The sequence below is a fragment of the Abramis brama genome, assembly GCF_963993115.1.
Source record: "Abramis brama genome assembly, chromosome: 3".
Lineage (NCBI taxonomy): Eukaryota > Metazoa > Chordata > Actinopteri > Cypriniformes > Leuciscidae > Abramis > Abramis brama.
The window spans coordinates 26,559,103-26,582,334 of record NC_139965.1 but is presented as its reverse complement, the minus strand read 5'-3'; the positions used below and the strand labels follow the sequence as shown (position 1 = coordinate 26,582,334).

Sequence of the window (23,232 nt, the reverse complement as noted above, 5' to 3'; positions counted from 1 at the left end):
CTTTCAAATGGTTTGGTTTCCTTGTCTAATGTGCAGTGCAGCTGGACGTCTGCTGGCTGAGAACTCCACAGTCTGTGATGTCTGAGTTACATTTGCTGCAGTCACAGCTGAGGGCCACAGGGTAAGTGAAAACCGAGTCAGCCCCGGCAGGGCAGCCTTTAAACTCGTAGGTCTCGTAGGTCCATTCTCTGAAGTTACAGATGTTCTGGTAGTACTGTATCATTGGGCTACGGTAAACTCTTTCCTGTCAAAATGGAAAATATTTTAGTCCCCTTTTATCTGGTGCTAGTGTATTATAACTGAAACAACAACAAAATGTCTGCACTTAAGCTACGCTGTTTCATAAATATATAATTTATACACACACACACACACACATATATATATTCAGCAAGGACACAACTGATCATAAGTGACAGTAAAGACATTTATAATGTTACAAAAGATTTCTATTTCAAATAAATGCTGGGTTTTTTTACTTTCTATTCATCTAAGAAATTAGAAAAAAGTAGCACATTTCCACAAAAATATTATGCAGCAATGCATTGATGATAAGAACCATTATTCATAAAATAATAATTGAGCACCAAATTAGCATATTAGAATAATTTCTGAAGGATCATGTGACTCTTAAGACTGGAGTAATGATGCTGAAAATTCAACTTTGCCATCACAGGAATAAATCTGAGGCTTAAAAAATATTTAAACTATCACAGATATATGTCAAATGTGCACACATATATCTCAAATTAAAGGTTACAAGAATATCACTTCATCCTACCTGTGTTTTGCAAAGCCCGGCACAGGCAGTGGTGTCGATTGTGATGCAGCTGCCACATTCCTCACTTTCCACGGTAATGGAGATATTGGAAAGCCGACAGCTGGACCTGCATTCTGATCCTGCCCTCATCAGCGCTGGCAACAGCATCACCATAACAACGAAGTGCATCCTCATCTGGGAATCAATGCGAAAGAGTGCGGCTGATCAAATACAGGTACTACAGGGGAGGGATAGAATATTAGCACTGCATGTTGTGTCAATCTTGGGGTTATAGTGTGATTTAGGCCTACTGCTTAATAAATGATCTTTTTTTCAAAAGAAAATCACAATTTAAAGAGTAAGCTAACCCAGAGCACAGGAAAACACAAACAAAAACTTAAACAAAAAGTTGATACGTGACTAACAAGGATGAATAAATGTGTCTATATAGATTTGGTTTGGGCAAAGCAACAAACAAACACATTCAAACAGAGGTCAAACTACACTCATAAAGTTCATGTCCATCTTACCTGCTGGAGTTTCGCTGAGACAAAATCAATTCACCTCCATTCACATGGACACTTATACCCTCCTGTCAGACAAGACGCCCACGTCTAGTTGAGAGCAGCCATGTCTTATCATACAACTGCATTTGCTTTTGTGGAGGTGGCACAAATCCCTAAAAGCCCTGTGGCCATGGCATTCAGTCTGCGAGAGGCTTAGACAGAACAGGATCCATGTAAGGGCCACCACTGATGTTCTGCTTTTCAAGGTCAGTGTTCTACAGCACAATTGCTGGATTGAAAACCACTGGAACAACAGCTTGTCTTCTCTGATTGAGCCACACATGACTGCTTCAACAGAATGTAGCCTACTTCTGTTAGAGGAGATCTGACAACAAAACAAAATCTGTCAAACAGGATATATTTAAGAACATTTTAATAACATAAAAATCAATCAGTTTTCAATCTCCACTGAATCTGTTCAGTTTTTACCTATTTGAAACAGTTTCTCATATATCAGATATAGGTGATGTTCCTACAAGAAAAATAACAGGCATCAGACCATATCACAATTTGCAGCACATACAGTATGTTAGTATTTATGTTGGTGTATGTATTTGACATGTCAAATGGTCTAATAATAGCATTTTCACCACCAGATCTATATATTAATATTTGGAGAAAAAAAATGAGATGCTCACAGGTGTTCGAATGTGTAATGGTTAATTTATGCATTCAATTGGTGAAGGATGCATTTAAATGATCTAACGTGACAGTAAAAGCATTTAGAATTTTAGGGTAACACTTTATAATGAGTATACAGTAATAAAGTTCTTACAAATCATTAACAAACTATTAGTTTATAGTTTATTCATATAGTTTTTATATTGTAGTCTCTACATTGTTAATATATTAATAGGCTACAAATAGTAAGTTCTTCATTCATTGTCACTATTCATTCACCATTCATTAACACAATTATTTCATTAGCTTGTTTCATTAGCTTGTAGTAAAGGAATTGTTAATTGTTAAGCCTAATATAATAACAATATAAAGACTACAATATATAAATTATTAATGTAAATACTTTATTATGTGTATACTTGTACTATACGGATGTGTCTGGAACAACAACAACCTCAAAAAAGACACAAAGGTCAGTGTATACAAAGCTGTTGTGCTGCCCACTCTCCAGGATGGAGAACCACCGCCTACCTAAGATCGTGCTGTACGGGGAACTGTCTTCTGGCTACCGCAACATCGGGGCACCACGAAAGCGGTACAAAGACTCCCTGAAGAAGTCCCTCACTGCTCGCTGCATCGATCACCGTCAGTGGGCAACACAAGCAGCTGATCGCGACTCCTGGCGGCGCACAGTCCATCAGGCCACCTCCCTCTTTGAGGATACCCACAGGGCCAGTATGGAGGACATAAGGAGAAGAAGGAAGAACCGTGTCCCCTCAGCACCCATCCTGGACCAGACCTTTACCTGCAGTCGTTGTGGCAGGACCTGCCTGTCCCGCATAGGCCTCGTCAGCCACCATCGTGCCTGTAGAAGACGTGGATGTCCTTCCTAAATCGTTCGCGAAGCCAAGCCATGCCATGATGATTTTATCAATTTTAGATTTTTAATATAATATTTAATTTCTTTTTCAAACAATTTCTTTTTTTTTTTTTTTACTTTCTATTAATCATAATCCTAATAAAATGGACAACTGTTATTTTAAATGGTAATATTTCACAATATTAGTGTTTTTACAGTATAACAGCAGAATAAGATACTTTAAAAATATTTCAAAAATTCTTACTGACCCCAATATTGTCAGAGTTATGTTTAGTTATAGTTTCATTGTGTTTTGGTTTCTTTTTTCCTGTTCCTGTTTTGCCTGTGCCATTGTTAGGTTGTTAATTTAGTTACACACCTGTTCCTTGTTCTGTTGATTATCCTCCCTTGTGTTTTCAAACCTTCAGTTCTCCCAGTTCTTTGTTTGGTGTGTTTGTTGTATTACGTGGTTGTGCGATGTTATTATTCCTGTTATCTCCTTCATGTTCCTGTTGGATTTTTTAAAGACTGTTTTTGTTTATATTCCTCATCATTGTGCGATTATTGCAATCATGCCTGACAAATACTGTACTATATATATAATGGTTTGGCCTGCAGCTATATGGAATGAATGCAAGAATACTGTTCTATTACAGAGACATTTTTGAGAAAATATCTAGCATTCATTTCATATAGCTGCAGGCCTAACCTTTATTGCCTTGACCAATATCTGTTTAAAAGTTTATAGTGTTCTGAATTTTCATTTTGATTCTGTTCATTTTCTTTTACAGATCTCAGTCTGTCTCTTTGTCTTTTCAGCTCCAGCTCAACCTTGACAAAACTAAGCTTTTTTCTTTCAGCCATGTTCGCCCCCAGTCTCTTTCCATCACTTTTGAAGGTTGTACAGTCATTGACTCCTGATTTGCACAAATCTTGGAAATTATCCAAGATGACCCAATGACCTTCATTTATCATGCGGCGACAAGTGACCCATCCAAATAAGACAATCTGTCTTTTCACTCCTATCTGTGTGTGCAGCTCGTGCTCTGCAGCAGTCCCTCGGGTAGGCAGTTGCGATTAACTGAATGTCAACAGATGCACAAGGGGCTGTCGAAGTTTGAGAACTGCAGCACACCGGTTCACGCGCAGTGGCCTGCCTTTTCACTCCTATCAGTGCATCCAAAATCCTGCTGCCTGACTTAGTAATTCTCACATTTACTCAGGTCTCAATGTAATTATTACTGGTGCCACAGTCATATTCAAGACCGCATTTCTGGCTTACAATGCATTCAGCACCATTACTCTAATAACTATAAGCCATTATCCAATCGCACACCCACAACCTACATTCAGAATCTTTACTCTCTACACATAAAAAGCAGCCATCCTGTGTTTGCCCATGAATAGTACAACGACAAAATTCTGTCTTGTGAAATACTGCCCCCTTTTATTCTGTATAGTGCCAGATGCAGGTTCTATAGCCTATACAGAATTGACAAGCATAGACCAAAACATGAGCTAAGGCCATACAAGCTCCTGCATTTCATTAGTGAGGTAGGGTATTTGAATAATAAAACAGCAAGATGTCAATGCACAGTTGTTAAGATTGTAAAGTTTGGTCAATGGAAACCAAGAGCAAACACAATGTCTGCTGCATTACTAATGAGCTGGATCAAACAGCCCGATCATTCTGATAGCACACATTTCCCATGCACTCTACGACAGACCTGGTTTTTGTTGAGCATTTCCTTGGTTTGCAAGGTAAAATATTTGCTTTCAGGTGATAAATAAAGCACCCATGGCTTAAACACAGTGCTGCTGCTGAAGATACTGGTTTTCTAAAGCTCTCTGTTATAAATTAGTGTGCCGGGAGAAACAGGCAGGTGGCGTAGTGGGAATAATCATTTGCATTTTGCTTTCATACAAACATCAGTTTGAAGCATTAACATTTTGTCTAAATCTTGATTGTCATGTTTTTTTGTGTAGTTTTACAGTGCCATCATTCTGCATGACTGAGGGCTAAACCAGGTGTTTTCAAACCTTTTAATGCCAAGATCCAAAAAAATAAAAATAAAAAAAAATAATTAATTGGTCATTATATTTCCATTGTACTAATTGCAAAAACAAATTGATATAAATATTATCTGGAAAAAACTACTTTCCAATAAGTTGACAGCATCTTTTAGCGATACTCGCTAAAGACATGTTAGATGTACAATTCTTAAGAAACACATTTTCAATTCAAAGTATGTAGATTTAGGTGTTATTTTAAAACAAACCAAAACAAAAAACCCAGTGATTAATCTCATGCATCTGCTGTTTATTAAGAACAGTAATCATTTCAAAATCTGATAAATGTGTTTAAAAAATATTAAGTTAAACATGTTTAATTGACACATTTTTTTCTCCTCCAGTTTTCAGTGGATCCTGTAGCACCCCCTTTTCGTCCCTTCGAGGTCCCCGGACCTTAGTTTGTGCTAAGATAAGGGAGGTGAATCTTTTATGTATGCTCTTTGTATAAACTCCTGCTTGTTTAATGGGCCGTGGAAGAGTGGAACTGCAGAGCCCTCACGACACAATCACATAAGTCTTTTTTATGCTATGTTTACATTCTTATCTTTTTTTCCAAACGATGACTATACACAAACAGGCCGTGACAGAAAGTGTATGTGGCAATTTTTGACAGAGCCACACACAGGCTGCTTAGTGTGTGCAGCTCGTGCTCTGCAGCAGTCTCTCGGGTAGGCAGTTGCGATTAACTGGATGTCAACAGATGCACAAGGGGCTGTCGAAGTTTGAGAACTGCAGCACACCGGATCGCGCGCAGTGGCCTGCCACAGCCACTGAGGGGCGATCGAGCTCTGCGCGCTGCGTAAACGTGCCTCTCGCGGCGGAGCTCAGCTCCCCAATAACACGAGCACAATGGTCAACGGGCGAGACTGAGCGGCAGACAGATGCGCGCTGCGCATACTTACCTAAGGCTATTTCACATGGCATCCTAAAACTTTGATACATCTCGATTCTCACGCCGCTCGTGTGATTTATCAAGCCACGCAGCATGCTCTTGGTATAGCAGCACCTGCTTTTTGGTGAGTGTGAGTCCAGGCTTAAATGCAGGGGTGCATGTTTTTTGGGGAGGGGGAGATTGGCAGGTGATGAGAGATCCTGTTGAATAAAGACCCAACGGCGAGCCGTGGCCAAAGCTGTCATCCCTCGAATGCGATAACACCTGACTGTTAAGGTGTCATGTTCTGCTTTTGGCTACGTCGAGGAATATCTGGATTCCCTGAGCAAGAGGGAAATTTGGACAAACCTGGGATTTACATCTTCAGCCATCTCTAGCTTGTTATATGAAGGGTGGAAGCTGTGAAGACGTCCTCAAATCATTTTCTACGTAAGTGGCTCGAATAATGGAAGGTGGAGTGCATGATAGCTGATAAATTTCGTGCGACGACTGTTTATAATTAATTGTCAAGGGATTTTGGATCAGTAATATCACGCGTTGTTTTCTGTTTCCTTGGCTGGTCTGTTACCATAAGGGTGCGCCATATTATTATTATTATTATTATTATGTAGCACAAGAATATTGACTTATGCCTTTGTTCCTGATTACTATTTAAAATTGTCTTGCTCATAAGCATATCCATCACAGTCTGCCTCGGCTACATTATGATGTGCAGTTTGCCTTTTACAACACGTTTTTCTTTTCTTTGCAGCTGTTGCTGGTGTCAAGCGGATTTAGTGATTCGTTCGTATCCACTGAAGGGGCAGAGGACGGAACAAACCTACACCCCACCCCTCCCTCCCACAGCGAAGATGGGAACCAGAGATTTCATAGGCGAATAAAGTCTCTACGGAGACCGAGCACCTCAGTTAACGGAAAAGAGCCGCTCTCTCTCCTCCATTCAGTTTCTCTTTGGATAAGGCGCGCGCGCGCTACGCACATGGATTCTAGAACTGTTGGACACATTTTTCTCATGATGATGAGGATGATAATGATGATGTCACCAGAAGCACGTCGCTTCGCTACAATTGTAAAGTCCAATTACAATAAGTGAAAGTGCACTGAAAGACCTTAAAGCACTTCCGAAGGTAACGGACCTACAGTGCCAGTCAAGTGCATTTATGAACTTGCTGAACTCGTCTTTTGTTCAGCCTCTTTCTTCCGCCTGTTTTCCATCATTCTGAACACTTCGTAGTTTGAGAAGATGGAATTTGCTATGGTGGGCGCGGACAGCGGGGGCTGCAACACCCACCTGCCCTATGGATATGCCCAGGCTCGCGCACGGGAGAGAGAGCGCGAGAGGGAGAGACAGTCTCGCGCAGCGGCGGCAGCTGACGCTGGAACGGTCGGAGAGGGAGGTGGGTCGAGTGGCCATCCCCAGAACCACCCGCATCAGAGTCGCACCGCCTCTTCAACGAATGCCAACAACAGTAGCGCCGGGACCGCCTCGCGCCCCTCCTCCTCCTCCTCCTCCTCCACCTCCTCATCGCAACAGCCGCAACAGCAGCAGCAGCAACACCACGAGCAACCACAGCAACTTCTCAGAGAGAGAAAAAAGGAAAGAGGCGTCGCGCGCTGGAGACGGAACCGCGCGGCACTCGGCGGGGATCTACGCCAGTCAGAGTTGGCGCTCCTAGGATCTGAGGAGGACGTCATGATCGAGGAGGACGAGGCGGAGGGCGAGGAGGAAGAGGAGGACAAGGGAATCAAGAGGTCGAGTTTTGTCTATATCATGGATCATGATGAAGAGGAGACGGTTTCGTTAACGGACAGACGTCCTCAGTCAGGCTACGAAAATGTTTACAATGAGTACGGCTGCTGCGAGAGAGTTTTCATCAACGTGTCGGGCTTGAAGTTTGAAACTCAGCTGAAGACTCTCGCCCAGTTCCCGGACACTCTCCTGGGGGACCCTGAGAAAAGAATCAGGTACTTCGATCCTCTGCGTAACGAATACTTCTTTGACAGGAATCGACCGAGCTTCGATGCCATTCTATACTTCTACCAGTCAGGGGGGCGTTTAAAGAGACCCGCCAATGTGCCGTTTGACATCTTTTCCGAGGAGGTCAAGTTCTATGAACTCGGGGAAGAGGCAATGCTCAAGTTTCGCGAGGATGAGGGCTTCGTGAAGGAGGAAGAGAAGCCGCTGCCCGAGGACGAGTTCAAACGTCAGATCTGGCTGCTCTTTGAGTACCCGGAGAGTTCAAGTGCAGCCAGGGGGATCGCGGTCGTGTCAGTGTTGGTCATCGTCATATCCATAGTCATTTTTTGTTTGGAAACATTGCCAGAATTCAGGGACGACAAAGAATTCCACAGCCCAGGTAAAAACTCCACACAGGCAGACAATGGATTTACGCCATTCAACGACCCCTTTTTCATCGTTGAGACGGTGTGCATCATTTGGTTTTCGTTCGAGATAATCGTGCGCTTCTTTGCGAGCCCCAGTAAAGCTGATTTCTTTAAAAACGTTATGAACACCATAGACATCGTCTCTATTTTGCCTTATTTCATAACTCTCGGCACAGACCTAGCTCAACATGAAGAGAACGGGCAACAGGCAATGAGTTTCGCGATCTTGAGAATAATACGTCTCGTCCGCGTGTTCAGGATCTTCAAACTGTCTCGACACTCAAAAGGTCTCCAGATCCTCGGGCACACTTTGCGCGCGAGCATGCGAGAGCTGGCGCTGCTCATCTTCTTCCTCGTCATCGGTGTCATCCTGTTCTCCAGCGCGGTGTTCTTCGCTGAGGCAGACGAGCCCTCGTCACAGTTCACCAGCATCCCAGACGCGTTCTGGTGGGCTGTAGTGACCATGACCACGGTGGGCTACGGGGACATGAAGCCCATCACGGTCGGGGGTAAAATCGTGGGCTCGCTGTGCGCCATTGCCGGTGTCCTGACCATTGCGCTTCCAGTCCCTGTCATCGTGTCCAACTTCAACTACTTCTACCACCGGGAGACTGATAACGAGGACCAGACACCCGTTGTGGAACAACCACCGCCGGGCTGCCCGTATTTTACGGATTTCCTAAGAAAATGCAAAGGGTCCCAATCGGGGTCGTCTTTGGGCGACAAGGCAGCTGAGTATATGGAGATGGAGGAGGGCGTGACAGAATCTCTGTGTGGGGGTGACACGCAGAGCCCTAGCAGAGGGAACGGTACTGACATAGGCGGAAAAAACAGTTCACATTCACGAACCCTACAGACAGATGTATGATAATGGAAGAACGATAACCTCCTCGGGAGGTTTTCATGAAGATGACTGCACAAATGAATCAGTTAACAGCACACATGCACAACTTGAAGACATATAGCCTACAGTAGCCTACGCGCGTGCGCTAACACACAAAACACACTCATTAAGTTCTGGACCTGAGCTGAAACATTTTTTGCAATGTGGCTACTTTTGTAGAGAAACATACCCTGTAATCACGTGACAGGCAACGCAAAAATCACCAGCTTTACGTGAAGTGGAGAGAGGTGTCTCTATCTGCCCACATGTTCAGTTCAGTTGACAGAACTAAACGTCTCCCGGTTCATTAATGAAGACAACAACAAGGAACTTGCATAGGCACTTTATGAGTTACATTTGTAAGTAATTGTAGGGAAAAGAGTCGAGTTCTTATCTAATGCTATTATGCAATAACGTTTAAATCGTTTGCACTATCATCAATTATGTTATAGTCTCCCAGTTTAATGCAGAGGAAAGAAACGGATGTAACACTGAGGTAGAGAGGGAGGACATCGAAAAACGACTAGCCTAATAAAAAATTGCATTAGCCTATTAATTATTTCGAAATAATAGTAAACATACGCTGCAATCTTAACTGTTGAGAACCAATTCAGTTAATAGTAATGACTTATTTTAACTTAGCCAATTTAAATTATTATACATAATTGGAAAGCAGCATGTTGTAGCCTAACTTAAGGCAATGCTATCTTAAATCCCATTATGGCAAACGTGTGTCCGCATGGCAGTATTCAGTACTACACTGGTAAAAACCCCTTTAGCACACCCCTGTTGTGGTTATTTGTACATTGTCCACGGTGACTGAAGAGTCATTGTAACAGTCCCTTTTGTGAGTATTGAAAAACCAATCGATCATGTTAGTTTGTGTTCATTAGCACAATATTTAAAACATCATAACGCAATCAAGGTTTCTTTTTTTTTTTTTTTCTCTAAGCATCAGAGTCACATTTTGGAATACTTAGGCCAAAATAACCGTTTCACATCGTCTCACAACACCTTGTACAACATAGTCAGCGACACCATGGCTTGAAGGATCAGTTTGGCCAATGTTTTCAAGTTACTGTCATGGGAGTATATTTCAAGGGAATGCTTCATGCAACTATTTGTCTTCATCCCTTTACCAAATGACAATGCATCCCTTTATAAAAATGCTGACGGAAATGTACTGCACTGAAGGGAACATGAACTTGGTGGACTTCTTGCACAGCGAATACTCATCCTATTGGAGTGCACGATTACCACTGAGCATGCGCAGTGAATCGCAGAACCCAGGTAAGCGTTTTCTGTGTTAAGAAATTGTTTAGTCACACAGCAATTATATTGTCATTATTCACGCTCAGTGTTACACGGCATCCAGATGTTTACGCATGTGCTCAGGTGTTTACGCATCTGCGTGGACCTACTAGTTGTCTGTCAGGGCTAGGAACAGGTGTTCCACGTCATCTCAGCATGCATGCGACTTCAGATTTCATGTTTTCTCGCTTTATAATAATATATCAACAATGCCTTGGATTGCTTAGCAACAAGGGCCTTATTGTCAAAGAGACGAGTAACCGTGCTGTGTTTCCTTGGAATCCAAATATCCCATTGCTCATTAAGTGTTCCGAGCTTCATTTTCTGATGTCATAATAGCTGTTACCATCTTTTTGTAGACAAGATAATTGCCATTTAATCCCCAGTAAACCGATATTTTGTCATTAATAAGACATACTCTTAGCACACGCTACAGGGAGATAACTATGGCCTCCTTCGGCCTGCCCATCTCTCACTTCACAACACGATTACTTTTATAAAATATGCACATTATATATATATATATATATATATATATATATATATATATATATATATATATATATATATATATATATATTAGATTATCACAAGTGCCTTGCGTTTCTGCATGCTAATCTAGTGCCTTGTGGGCTTATTACAAGAAACTGTTAGAAGAAAAAGTAACAGACAACTGGCATTTATAAGCTGTTAATGCTGTCACCTCTATAAACTATGCACACAATGTACAGTGTCCCTTTTCAGTAGTGAGTATTAATAGTAGATGCACTACTGATAATGTTATATAATGACATTAAATTACAGGCAGTGTTCTCTGTCTTTAAGTAAAATATATATTTTAAGCATACTATTGCTGTCTTTATGACTTAATGCGTTTATAGTTATGCAAATATTTTAACACTGAAACATATTTATATTCTGAAAGGGGTAGTTCACCCAAAAATGAAAATTCTGTCATCATTTACTCACCCTCAAGTTGTTCCAAACCTGTATGAGTTTCTTTCTTCTGCTGAACACAAAAGAAGATATTTTGAAGAATATGGGTAACCAAACAGTTGATGGACCCCATTGACTTCCATAGTATTGGAAAAAAATAATACTATGGAAGTCAACAGGGTCCATCACCAGTTTGGTTTCCGACCTTCTTCAAAATATCTTCTTTTGTGTTCAGCAGAAGAAAGAAACTCATACAGGTTTGGAACAACTTGAGGGTGAGAAAATGATGACAGAATCACCCCATATTTGAGTGAACTATCCCTTTAATGTACATTCCTGCTCTTTCCTGCTCATTCCTGCCAAACACCAACAATTCATTGGTGCTTGGCCTTCATCTTCAAACTAAGTCTTCATGATCTTTAATCAGAAGTCAATAACTTTGCTTCGCTCTTGCTGTGAAATGACTTTCCTTTTTAACATCACTTACTTCGCACAGACTATCAGATCATTTTAAATCTAACATTTTAATAGTCTAATATTTATACTCAGGAATTATTTTAACAAGTTCATATTCATTTAATTGGTAAATATCCTGCTTCACTTGGAAATGCATCATATTATGGATCTGTCTGTCTGTGTCTTACACAGAGAAAGATTTTTTTTTTTTCATTTTATGTGGTGTATATGATATTCAGTGCATATGATATACTTTTTTCATGTCTTCTGATACATATTTTGTGTTATTGTTTGCACTGTTATGGGAGTGTATTGACTGTCCCATTGCACTGCAAATAAGAAGCGTTAGAGAGTAGTCTTTGTACTAAATCTTTAGGGTTACTGTTGAAATCTGACAAGATATTCAGTTAATGAGGATATATTGATAGTCCTTAAACATTATGGGATTCTGCTTGCTGAGTCATGCTGTACTTTTGCACATATCTGCACAGGCACTCATATTCATGATAACCCAGGATATTAAGCACTCGTTTATAGGTTAATGTTGCATAGCCTGTGGAGAGGTGTTACACTAGCTCTGTGTCTTCATTTTCTGCTGGTGTAGTTCATATTGAATTGCACCAATACTTCACGGCACCAGTTATTTGCAGTGCTGAACATTTTTGGGCTGTGAAGTAATGACTGTTGCCCATCTTGAGCAGTTTCTCTGGGCCTAAATGTTTTTGATAATGAGTCCAAAAGCTGAATCTGCTTCAACTTCTAAGTATATTTTTGAAAACAGTCTCTTGTGCTGTTGTCCAGGTCTTGCATTTGTGAAATGCCTACCAAACTAAAAGTTGGCTTCTTTCTCAGACTTTAAGATTTGGCATCTTCTCTTAATATGTCTTCAATCTGTCTTCCTCCTCCTTTCTCTGTTCCTTCCATTTGCCCCCTCTTATCCTTCTTTCACAGCCATTGTAAAATAAGTACTACAGGGTGGAAGCATATCCCTCCGTTTGTGGCAGCCCCCCTCACTTTTGTGTAGAAAAACTCAAAGAATCACACACGTGTCAGAGACGGAAAAAACCCAGAATGTAATTCATGCGAGATCAATGGACTGTACAGTTCACATTCACAATGCATGTTATTTGTTTAAAATGTAGGTCCATATGTGTGTGCTTGCTTGTCTGCGAGAGTATAATAAATCAGTAAAACCCTTCACCCACATCACCTTCATAAATATCAGGCTCAATGCCACAGTAAATGGATATTAAACTAGATTTCCTAATATCACTCACCCATGACTATGACAGACAGTTTGCCATATTGATAGATCAGTGTAGCAGCACTCAATCCCATAACACTGACTCTCTGTAAATATCAAGACTGGCATTTGAGCAGTGTGGAGGGCCAGAATAATGTGGCATTAGTCCAACCGAAAGCAATCAGCATCACTCCACTCGGGGCATTAATTAGCTGCCGTGCGTGATGTGTGTCGGATGACACAGAAGTGTAGCTGTACTTGGCTTGATCACCATACCCACATATACACTGAGGCTTAGCGGATGATGGGGAAATCAACAGCACTATAGATTAGAAACTGAGTTGTCATGGCAGATTTTTCACTCTGTAATCCCCTCATCTTCTTCCTGTACATCTGAGCAGTATAAACAACAGCACTGCATGTGTTAAAATTGGGTGGGCAGAAAAACACAAGCTATAGTTACCCTTGTGTAACCTTATAAAAGAACGTTTTTATTTCTGCTGCTAATGGCTCATTCGGTAGGGTACGGTACAGTACAGTACGATTCGGGATGGTAAACCCTGATCCGGCTTGCGTTTCCACCGCCAACAGTACCATACTTGATAGGTGTGGTGTAGCCTATGCCGGAAAGAATCGATCGACGTCATTTTCGTGCGAATAACATAACATGCATGCATAAAACATTCACTGCATGCATAACGTTATTTATAACAAACGAAATATAAAACACCACCCTGCCTCTTTTCGTTTAAATTTTAAAAATATTAAACATATTATGGTCCAGGCAATATGTGCATTTGTACTCTGATCATCTTCACTGTAATACAGTTAAAAATGACAAAACTCAACTCTATCTCTTTTTGTTAAATTTCAGTTTTATGAATAATTGCCATTATAGCCTAAAAGTATAAGTAAAAGGTACAAGAAGCTATACAATAAGAAAGAAAGCAAACAATTCAGTCAAACATACAAAGTCAGTGCTCTAGTCTAACGTTACAACGGTAAAGTCAAATAGCCTAAATATATAAAGTTATGAAACTTCACTTAACCCTCAGCCAAAACGATTGGCCAGGGAACAAATTATAGATTCACGAGACCAAAGATCACCCGTTAGGTCTACACAAGACGAATTATATCCCATGTTTAACCACTACAGAGACGTCAGAGTCAGTGGTAAACGTCAGAACGACTAGCCGAGGAAAGGCTGTACCAGGCGGGGTACATGAGCGCAGAGCGCCCGGTGATCGCCTGGAATGGATCTCACAACCTAGATCAAATTTTCATAAATCTTTATAAATAAACCACAGATTTGAGCTTTAAACAACTACATTCTCGCCTGAAAAACTCTTAAAACTACATTTCGTGACACAATAACAGTAGTATTATATTTCAACTGTATATTCAAAAATTGCACTGCTTATGTTGTCATTCCCCTTGTAGCATGCGCAAGTGACCAGGGACGTGCACAGGGGGGTTGCTCAGGTTGCCCGGGCAACTGCCCATATGCCCTTCTCGACTCACGTTGCCCTTCCGAGAAAAAATAAAATAAAAATCGTACAATGGATGCAGAATTTCACGTAGGCCTAGATTAAAAAAAAAATCGCAAAGCCTCATTCACTTCCATTCGGGCACCGAAAGTGAAAGTCAGTAGGGGAAGGGCAAACTCTGTTTACGTGGCTGCAGCGCTGCACGCGACCACTGTAGCAGTCGATCAAAGAGTATAGAGGTACTTCTATACTCTTTGAGTCGATTCTGTTCCCTACCGGAATTCCTGTTCCCTTTACGCAATCATACTACAAATCATGCGTAGTTGCCCAGTTACCATACGTACCATCAGAACTGAATACGAGCAAGAAGCACAACTGAATGTACGGGAAGCCAAAAGGTTAAAAAAGGATTGTATTTTTTCCCGAAATGTAAGCGTTTTTAAAAAATATATATATATATTTTTTATTAGAAGCGAGTTTTTCCCCATCTGTCAATTCAATCCAGATTATTTCTTTTCAAATTTAAAACAATAAAAAAAACAAAAAATCAAAACAAAACAATAAACAATAATATGAGGAACTCTTTTTCTCATGTGTATTTTGGTGACATTTAACATATTGTTAATACATTTTGTATACTGTTTACAAAGTTGTATATCATAAACCTGTTCAGGTCAGAGCAACTGCCCCTCAAAATTCCTGTGCACGTCCCTGCAAGTGACAATTTTTCTGTCAACCAATCGCTTATGTTGTCATTCCCCTTGTAGCACGCGCAAGTGACGATTCTCTGTCAACCAATCAACGTTCAACGTGAGTCTAGCTCCACTCTTTTAGGTACCGTACCACTGTATGCACTGTACCTATAGGTACCCCAACGGAAGAGTACCGAAAAAGTGGTACATTTTGGTACCATTCACAACTTTTTACAGTGGAAACGGAAATAATTGCGTACCGTACTGTACTGTACCGTACTGCTCGGTGGAAACGAGCCATAAGTGTCATCTGAACCGTTGTTAGTGTCAAGTGCATTGTGTGGCCCCAAGCACAGGTGGTGTGTTGCAGCTGACAAATTAGCATTACTTCTTGTTCTGTGTAGAGCAATGTTTAACATCTTAATGACACAGAGGTACATGTTCATGCTCAGAGGGGTACAAAATGGGCTTTTAGGATCACAGGACTTGATAGCACCATGTGTACAGTTGGTTTGGTTTAATTCAGAGTCCTGCAGCTAAGACAAAGTTTAGTAAGAGGGTCAATGACCATGATCAAGAAAAGGAAAAATCTTATAAAAGGAAGAAAAACTATTTGTATTCATGTTGGTTTCATATAGTTTTTGATATATTTTGAGCCATTTTCTAGAAAAGCTTCAGTTTAATGAATGTGGTGCAACTATCAACTAAAAATACATTGGTAAAATTGAATAAATATACAAAGGGGCTAAAGGCACAGCTTAAGAAACATTTGCTTTTCACTACTCCCATAGTGTATGATTGCAGAAAAGAAAAGTTTTTATTGAACATTGGAGCAACAGAACGTGTATGAGAATGAATGGGTAAAAGGCACAAAGTATTTACACAATAAAATGTCATATGATCATTTTAAAAATAAAACAAAATTATAAAAAAAAAAAAAATACAATTCTGAAAGCATCAAATGGGATCCCACAATAATTTAATACAGATTTACAGTGGTAACAGATAAATAAAATTATTATATGATTAATATCATATTTTTATATATGATGGTTTCATTATAAATATGGTGGACACCCAATTTATTTCTGTCAATGCAGGCAGATCAATAATATTGTTGAATATTAAGTGTCCCCAGCTAATCAAGCCAAATGCGACAAAGGCGATGGTGGCAAGGAACCAAAACTCCATCAGGTGACAGAATGAAAAAAAAAAAAACTTTTTTTAAACCGCGGTATACCTTAAAACCGGAAACCGGCCCATGCCTAGTCGGTAACCAAACTGTTTTGGTCTGTAAATATATCTAAATATAATATGCCCGTTGTAGCCTAAATGTTTATGCAATAAATTCTATGTTGAATTTGATGTCTATGTCAATTTGATGTGTTTCACATTTAACACAATGTTGACTTTAAATGATCTTTTAGAGGTAATTTCTCAGCCCAAATATGATGTGCAATTAATTAATAGGCACATCATGTAATTAATTAGATTAAACATTTTAATCGCTTGATATATACTGCATATATAAGCATTATGTTTTTGTGTAGTTACATCACATTACATTTTACAACTAGAATTAGCCTTGTCATGCAAAGGTCAAATCATGTGATATTTTAAGAGAGTTATTGGCCTTGACACACAGTCATGAGGGTCTGCAGGGGTCCTTTCTATTATATCCTAATAGAAATTCATGTTTCTGTATACATGTAGTTGCACCACATGACTTGAATTTCTGTCTTTTAATAAGGATTTTTTTCTTCAGTATGATATCAGGACAGTTGTATCACCCAATTTTGTTTTTAAAAGGGTCTTTTTAAAACAGAAATAAAAACATGCCTGTCATAGAATAGATGTATCCAGTCATTGTATTAGTGATTTTGTCATTTTAATGTATTTTGTAATAAATTAATTGATAGGACAGAAAATAAGTTTCACGCCATTGCTCTAAAAGCTGATTCAGGGAAAGATTCAGTGCTTCTAACAAAAGGGTCTTTCACATTCAAGTCATGTCTGCTGAGTTTTATACACTCATATTTTCCTTCAATTCAGACAGAGTGACTCTGCACCTGAGTGTGTGGAGGAATAGACTTGTTGAACAAATATTCCTTTTCTCCTGCTTGTGTTCCATGAGGAAGTTTCAGTTCTTTTGAAGCTCAGTTCTTTAGTTGTCAGCATATCCCTCCTCGACATGTTTGTTTGTGTGGTTGACTTGTCATGGGCACGCACAAACACACACACATAGACAAAAACGCTTCCCTTCGGGGTTTAATAACACTCCCATAGGGCAGGGCACTGGAGGTCAGGATGTGTGTGTTGCTGAGCAGTTCTGTCTTGTTGGGTTGTGTTTCTCTTATCTGACGGCTTATGCCCAGAGGGTCAGGGTGCATTGTCTGTACTAATAGGACTGACCCCTCTGATGAGAGAGCCAAGATGGGACGCACGCAATGGGACGCTCTTACAAACTTCATGACCTTAGCAGAGGCCAGCACATCATGTCTGTCATCTGCATTCACATCCAGCTAGTAGAAGAGCAAGTGATTGAAAAAGTAATCAAAAGACAATTCCAAAAGCTCCCGAAGCTATTTAGAAAATGATTGGTAGTACGTCTGTGTCTTATGACAGCCTCCTTCATTAGTGTAGCATGAGAACATGCAATTAATGATAACATTTCAATTGGAAATTAAACGGATGTTCCTTCCAGCTGACCTGCCATTTTGTGTTAAATTATATTTTGACTATATGTGACCCTGGATCACAAAACCAGTCTTATGTTGCACGGGTATATTTGTGGCAATAGCCAACAAAACATTGTATGGGTCAAAATTATAGCTTTTTCTTTTATGCCAAAAATCATTAGGATATTAAGTAAAAATCATGTTCCATGAAGATATTTTGTAAATTTCCCACCTTAAATATATAAAACATTTATTTTTGTGAATGGATGCAGCACTATCGCCAATATAAATGGACAACTTTAAAGGCGATTTTCTCAATATTTCGATTTTTCTGTACCCTCAGATTCCAGATTTTCAAATAGTTGTATCTCGGCCAAATATTGTCCTATCCTAACAAACCATACATCAATGGAAAGATTATGTATTCAGCTTTCAGATGATGTATAAATCTCAATTTTAAAAAAATTACCCATAAGACTGGTTTTGTGGTCCAGGGTCACATATGTAGTTCCTTAGTATGGTACTGTGAGCAATAGTTACCCGAGTTGTCTTTCATTTGACCGACATATGCTGGAGAACACACTTCAGACTGGCAATAATGCTGGAGGAATAGGATATGCAATGCAATTGAATTCTGCTCAGAGTAAATCCTGTTCTCAAGATATTGTGGAAAAAATGACTGATGCTTCAGTACTGCTCAATATGATAAACTGTAAAATCTGAATTTCACTACACGCCAGATCTGTTGGAAATGATGAAAGTTGTTGTCAGTTTTAAACAAGTATAAACTGTAATAAATAAGGAGAGTGTATATTGAAGGCAATCTCTAACAAAGACATTTCTAGCATAGGCCTCTACATGACATCATTATATCATCATCATAATTTAACTTGGCATGTGCTAGAACATTTCTGGAATTGGAGAGATTTCAGAATCGCATTCTCAATATCTCAATTTTAATCCATCTATGCATTTATGTAATATACATGTAGTTATTAGAGTTGGCAGCAAATCGATTTGATTTAAAATTCTTTTATAGGGGATTATAGGATCCCCAATGTATTTTAGCCAAGACCGAGAAGGACGATTTATTACACCAAAAGTAACTTAAGAGGAAAATCATTTTATAATAAGCAATATAGGCTACTTGGAACACAACAAATAATTCAAGATAATGATAATGATGATGAAGTTTAAAGAATCAATTTTGTGCTAATTTTTTTTCTGAATTAAATTTTTTTTACACAAAGAAATTAATATTACGCTTGAAAATGTATGTTCATGGTTAAATTAATGTTCAGGTTAAACATTCACATGATATAAAGATCATCTATTTTACATCAGTGGGTCCCTATATGGGGGTAGACATATTGACTAGCCAAATATTACAACTTTTACCCAGGAAACCCTACTGTTATTGGACACTTGTGGAATAAATGTTATGTCACTGACTGTGAATAGTGCATTTCTACAATGGAAGTTAGTGTGATCCTGCATCCAGGTCAGCATAAAGTACAAGATAACCATTGGCATCAATAAATTACTGAGTGCACATTAAATTCACTTGTTTATGGAAGCTTGTTTCCGTCACGGAATAAAATAATTCAAAAGATTTATGTGACTTTTTGTCTCACAATTCAGACTTTATAGATAAACTCGCAATTACGAGAAAAAGTCATAGATGCCAGATATAAATTTGCAGTTTCTCACAATTGATCATTTATATCTCTCAATTCTTATTTTTTTTCTCAGAATTACAAGAAAAAAAGTCAGATGCGATATATAAATTTGCAGTGCTGACTTTTTAATCTCACAATTGCGAGTTTATATCTCACATTTCTGACTTTTTTCTCATAATTGAGAGTTTATATCTTGTAATTCTGGAAAAAAAATCAGAATTGTGAGATAAATAGTCACAATTATCTTAAAAAAAATATTCAGTGGCCGAAACAAGCTTCCATAAAATATTTGTTTCACTAGTGGCCATTGCATTGAATTGGTTTACCAACTAAATCAATGGTCTGTACTCACCTACATGTACTTGTTATTGGTGGTATATTGGTAAAACAAATTAATCGTTATACCCCGAGTTATTATTTGCATCACTGCAAAGACATTTCCCAAATGCATTAGATCGAATTGTATAACAATTCAGTTTCTTGTCCTTCCTTGTCAAGTTGTTCAACCATCCATACCTCTAAATGACACCATCTTTCAAGATGTGACATTGTAGTGTCCTGGGGAGGTACGTGGCCTTGCTCTGCATCATAGACCATCTCCGATCCAGAGCACACATACACACTCATCAGGAGAAAGGAATTACAAACGGGACTGACTATGCCCTGATGTAATTCCTGCTCTTTTTGGTGGTTATAGGTAGACAGCGAAGCCAAGCGGGAGTCAGTGACCTTCTGACATTCATGCACTTGGAAATACAGCATGGAAACTGCTGAGCTGTAAATGCAGTATGCTTCTGCACAAGTAGGCCCATCATTTCCAGCATGTTGTCTATGGCTCCCACTCTAAAAAATGCTGGGTTGTTTTAACCCAATTTTGGGTCAAATATGGACAAACCCAGCCGTTGCGTTAAATTTTTACATTGCATTTTTAATCCAACATTTGGGTTTTTCCATATTTTACCCAAAAGTGGGTTAAAACAACCCAGCATTTTTCATATATAAATAGTCCATCAACTTCTAGCATTTGCCCCGCATCCTGTCTCATTGTACAGCCATCTCAGTTTCTCCTCTTGCTGAGCAAGGAAATCTTCATTGTTTTGATCATTCTGCTCTGAATGTTTATCTTGGTGGGTTTCCTGTGCTTTAATTGGCATGTCATGCTGCCCCCAGAGAGCAGGCTGAGAAACTGCAGTCTAGGCCTCAGGAATTAGCCAGCGCTTCCTGTTTCTCTGTGGGATAGACACACTGTTGTTAGTATAAACTGAGACTAATGTGTTTTTTTATTATTATTTATAGTACTGCTGTGGTGGGTACGAGAGCATCTATGGTTTTTCCTCAAGAGAGCTTTTTATTTGCTGTTCTGCTAACCAAACATTTCATGCAGATTTGCTTGTGGAAGACCATCACAGGGGCCTACTGCAAATCTGTTTCATGATAACCAATCACCTGCCATGAGTTTTGTATTGAAATTGTTTTTGATTCTTCCTATTGAAAGTGCCAGATGTGTTTACAATAATTAAAACTACAAAAGAACAAAGTAATAACTCTAGATTAACCAACCCACAAATAAGAAATGCACTAAATTAAATCATTGATGTATTAGAATTAATGTATTGTATTTTATCTTGATTGCTTGAATGCAGTCTCTGCCAAAATGTATCTGCAAACTTTACATATTTATTCAAATAAGACTCCTTCCCTCTCCACTCTAGAGTTACAGACAGACAGACAGATGAGGCCTAGCAAGATGATTGACTTTCCCCTTGTTGTTCTGTGCACAAATGGAGGTTGAGTTTTTCTTTCCTTTCCATTCTCCCACCCTCTACCAGCCTCTGTATAGCTATAAAGCTGTCTTAGTTTGGGGGGGCGGAAATGTTAATGTTGCCATGGAAACCTGAGCTAAAATCTATTTTACGGTACTTGCACCAGAGTTAAGTGTGTGTATGTGAGGGAGAATGAGAGAGGAAGCCAGACTTGCTTTATTTATTTATTGTTCATTTTTGCTCAGTAACTAGATGATATGTGTTAGATGATGCTGCATAGGCAGAGTTACTTTTGTGCAGAGGTCTTTTCATAGGAGTCAGTGAATGTTAGTAAAGGCATAAGCTTGATGAGCTTTTGATGTGGCTTGATTTGAATTTAACCGTTAAATCAGACGTCTTCAATCCTGCTCCTGGAGGGCCACTGTCCTGCAAAGTTTAGTTCCAACCATAATCAAACACACCTGAATCAGCTCATCAAGCTCTTCAGAATCGCTTGAATATTCAAAGGCAGGTGTGCTGAAGCAGGTTGGAACTAAACTCTGCAGGACAGTGGCCCTCCAGGAGCAGGATTGAAGACCTCTGGATTAAATAGTGGTATGTTAATAAAAACATGAGAATATAAGTCTTGTTTTTTTGTTTAGTGTAATGGTGATAAAATATCAAATGGAAATTAAGCATGAATTTACATTTGAAAAAAGAGAGTGCAACTCCTTGCATGGGAAAAGTTGGGTTGTGAGGCGGCAGAAGAGTGATATATTCTGTGTTCAAAATTAACTTCTTGCCATCTGCCAACACCTAGTGAATTTAGAAAACTATAGAATTATTTAATTATTAAATTACTATGTATATTTGTGGCATACTAAAACAGTAAAATTGTTTCAGCTTAAAACAAGTGATTGTGCTGCCTTAAAATTTTAAGTTTAGTCAACTCAAATATCCAAGTTGTCACTTAGTACAACTTCACATTTCAAGTTGACTAAACTTAACATTTTAAGGCAGCATGAACACTTACTTTTTTAAGTTGAAACAACTTTTTTTACAGTGTACAGTGAAGGTGATCTTGTCACTCATGGCATCAAATATTGGCCAGTCTCTGTGTGAAATTCCGTCTCTCATAATAACAATTATATACCCGTGTTGGTGGCTTAAAGCAAGCAATGTCACAAATGTGTTACAACATGCAATTCTATGGAAAAGCTGTTAGAAGATGTGCAGGATGCGACAGTCACTGTATGAGCTCATCTCTTTATGAGCAAACAGGATGTCTGTGTCCTGAAAGATCAGAGTTGGAGAACTGTGCATATATAAACACACACCAATCATTATTTGATAGTCACTTTACTAGAGAGCTTGTAGGTCTTACAAGTGCAATATATATATACGAAAGGTATGTTTACACAGAACTTTTTAATGAGCTGAAGGGACATAAATAATTTTGCGGAGTAATCACAATCGAGGGAAACAGTATCACATGCAGATTTGTTGTCATAAGATAAATATAGGAAAAAAACATAATGGTTCTCAGAAAGGCACAGAATGAAAAAGCTAGATTTCTAAACCATTCTACCCACAGCAGTAATTCATTTTCTTCAATTTATTCACACACTCATTCCACAACATTAAGACATTTTCAGCACTGGCCACTGGGGGAGCTGTGCCCTCTGGCACTTTCTTAAACCCGCCTATATGACGCAGATCTTTTCCCCCTCCATCACTCACACTCTGTCTCTCTTGCTGTGTTTTCTCGCTCAGTTACCTGTATTGTTTATAGTGATTCCATATTCATTGCAGTGCGGCGACAAACGACTCGGCTCATGATATCTCTGCCACTCCCTCAGGCTTTGCTGCATGCAACATGTGGAGCACTTAAGTGCTTTCCTGCTCCTTACTGCCTGAGAGAGGGCTGGATCCCCAAGCACAGCTCATCATGGCAGCTGCTGCCCTCTTT

At 39.3% G+C, this 23,232-nt stretch overlaps 2 protein-coding genes across 3 annotated transcripts in view; one reads left to right on the top strand and one right to left on the bottom strand.

Annotated features, from left to right (window-relative positions):
• Window positions 1-25: 25 nt before the first annotated feature.
• On the bottom strand, window positions 26-1,443 carry fshb (follicle stimulating hormone subunit beta; the record flags this gene model as incomplete). Its single annotated transcript, XM_084109630.1, has 3 exons — window positions 1,291-1,443; window positions 782-955; window positions 26-244 (listed from the first exon to the last, which is right to left on the bottom strand). The coding sequence occupies exons 2-3, from the start codon at window positions 953-955 to the stop codon at window positions 26-28; spliced, it is 393 nt and encodes a 130-aa protein (XP_083965756.1). The 5' UTR covers window positions 1,291-1,443.
• Window positions 1,444-5,116: 3,673 nt separating this feature from the next.
• kcna4 (potassium voltage-gated channel, shaker-related subfamily, member 4) overlaps window positions 5,117-23,232 on the top strand; it is a 112,605-nt gene continuing 94,489 nt past the window's right edge. For both annotated transcript variants that reach the window (XM_084108943.1, XM_084108942.1), the window contains exon 1: window positions 5,117-10,329. In XM_084108943.1, the coding sequence (XP_083965069.1) occupies window positions 7,015-9,024 (2,010 nt within the window). In that variant the 5' untranslated portion in view covers window positions 5,117-7,014 and the 3' untranslated portion in view covers window positions 9,025-10,329. The remainder of the gene's footprint in view (window positions 10,330-23,232) is intronic.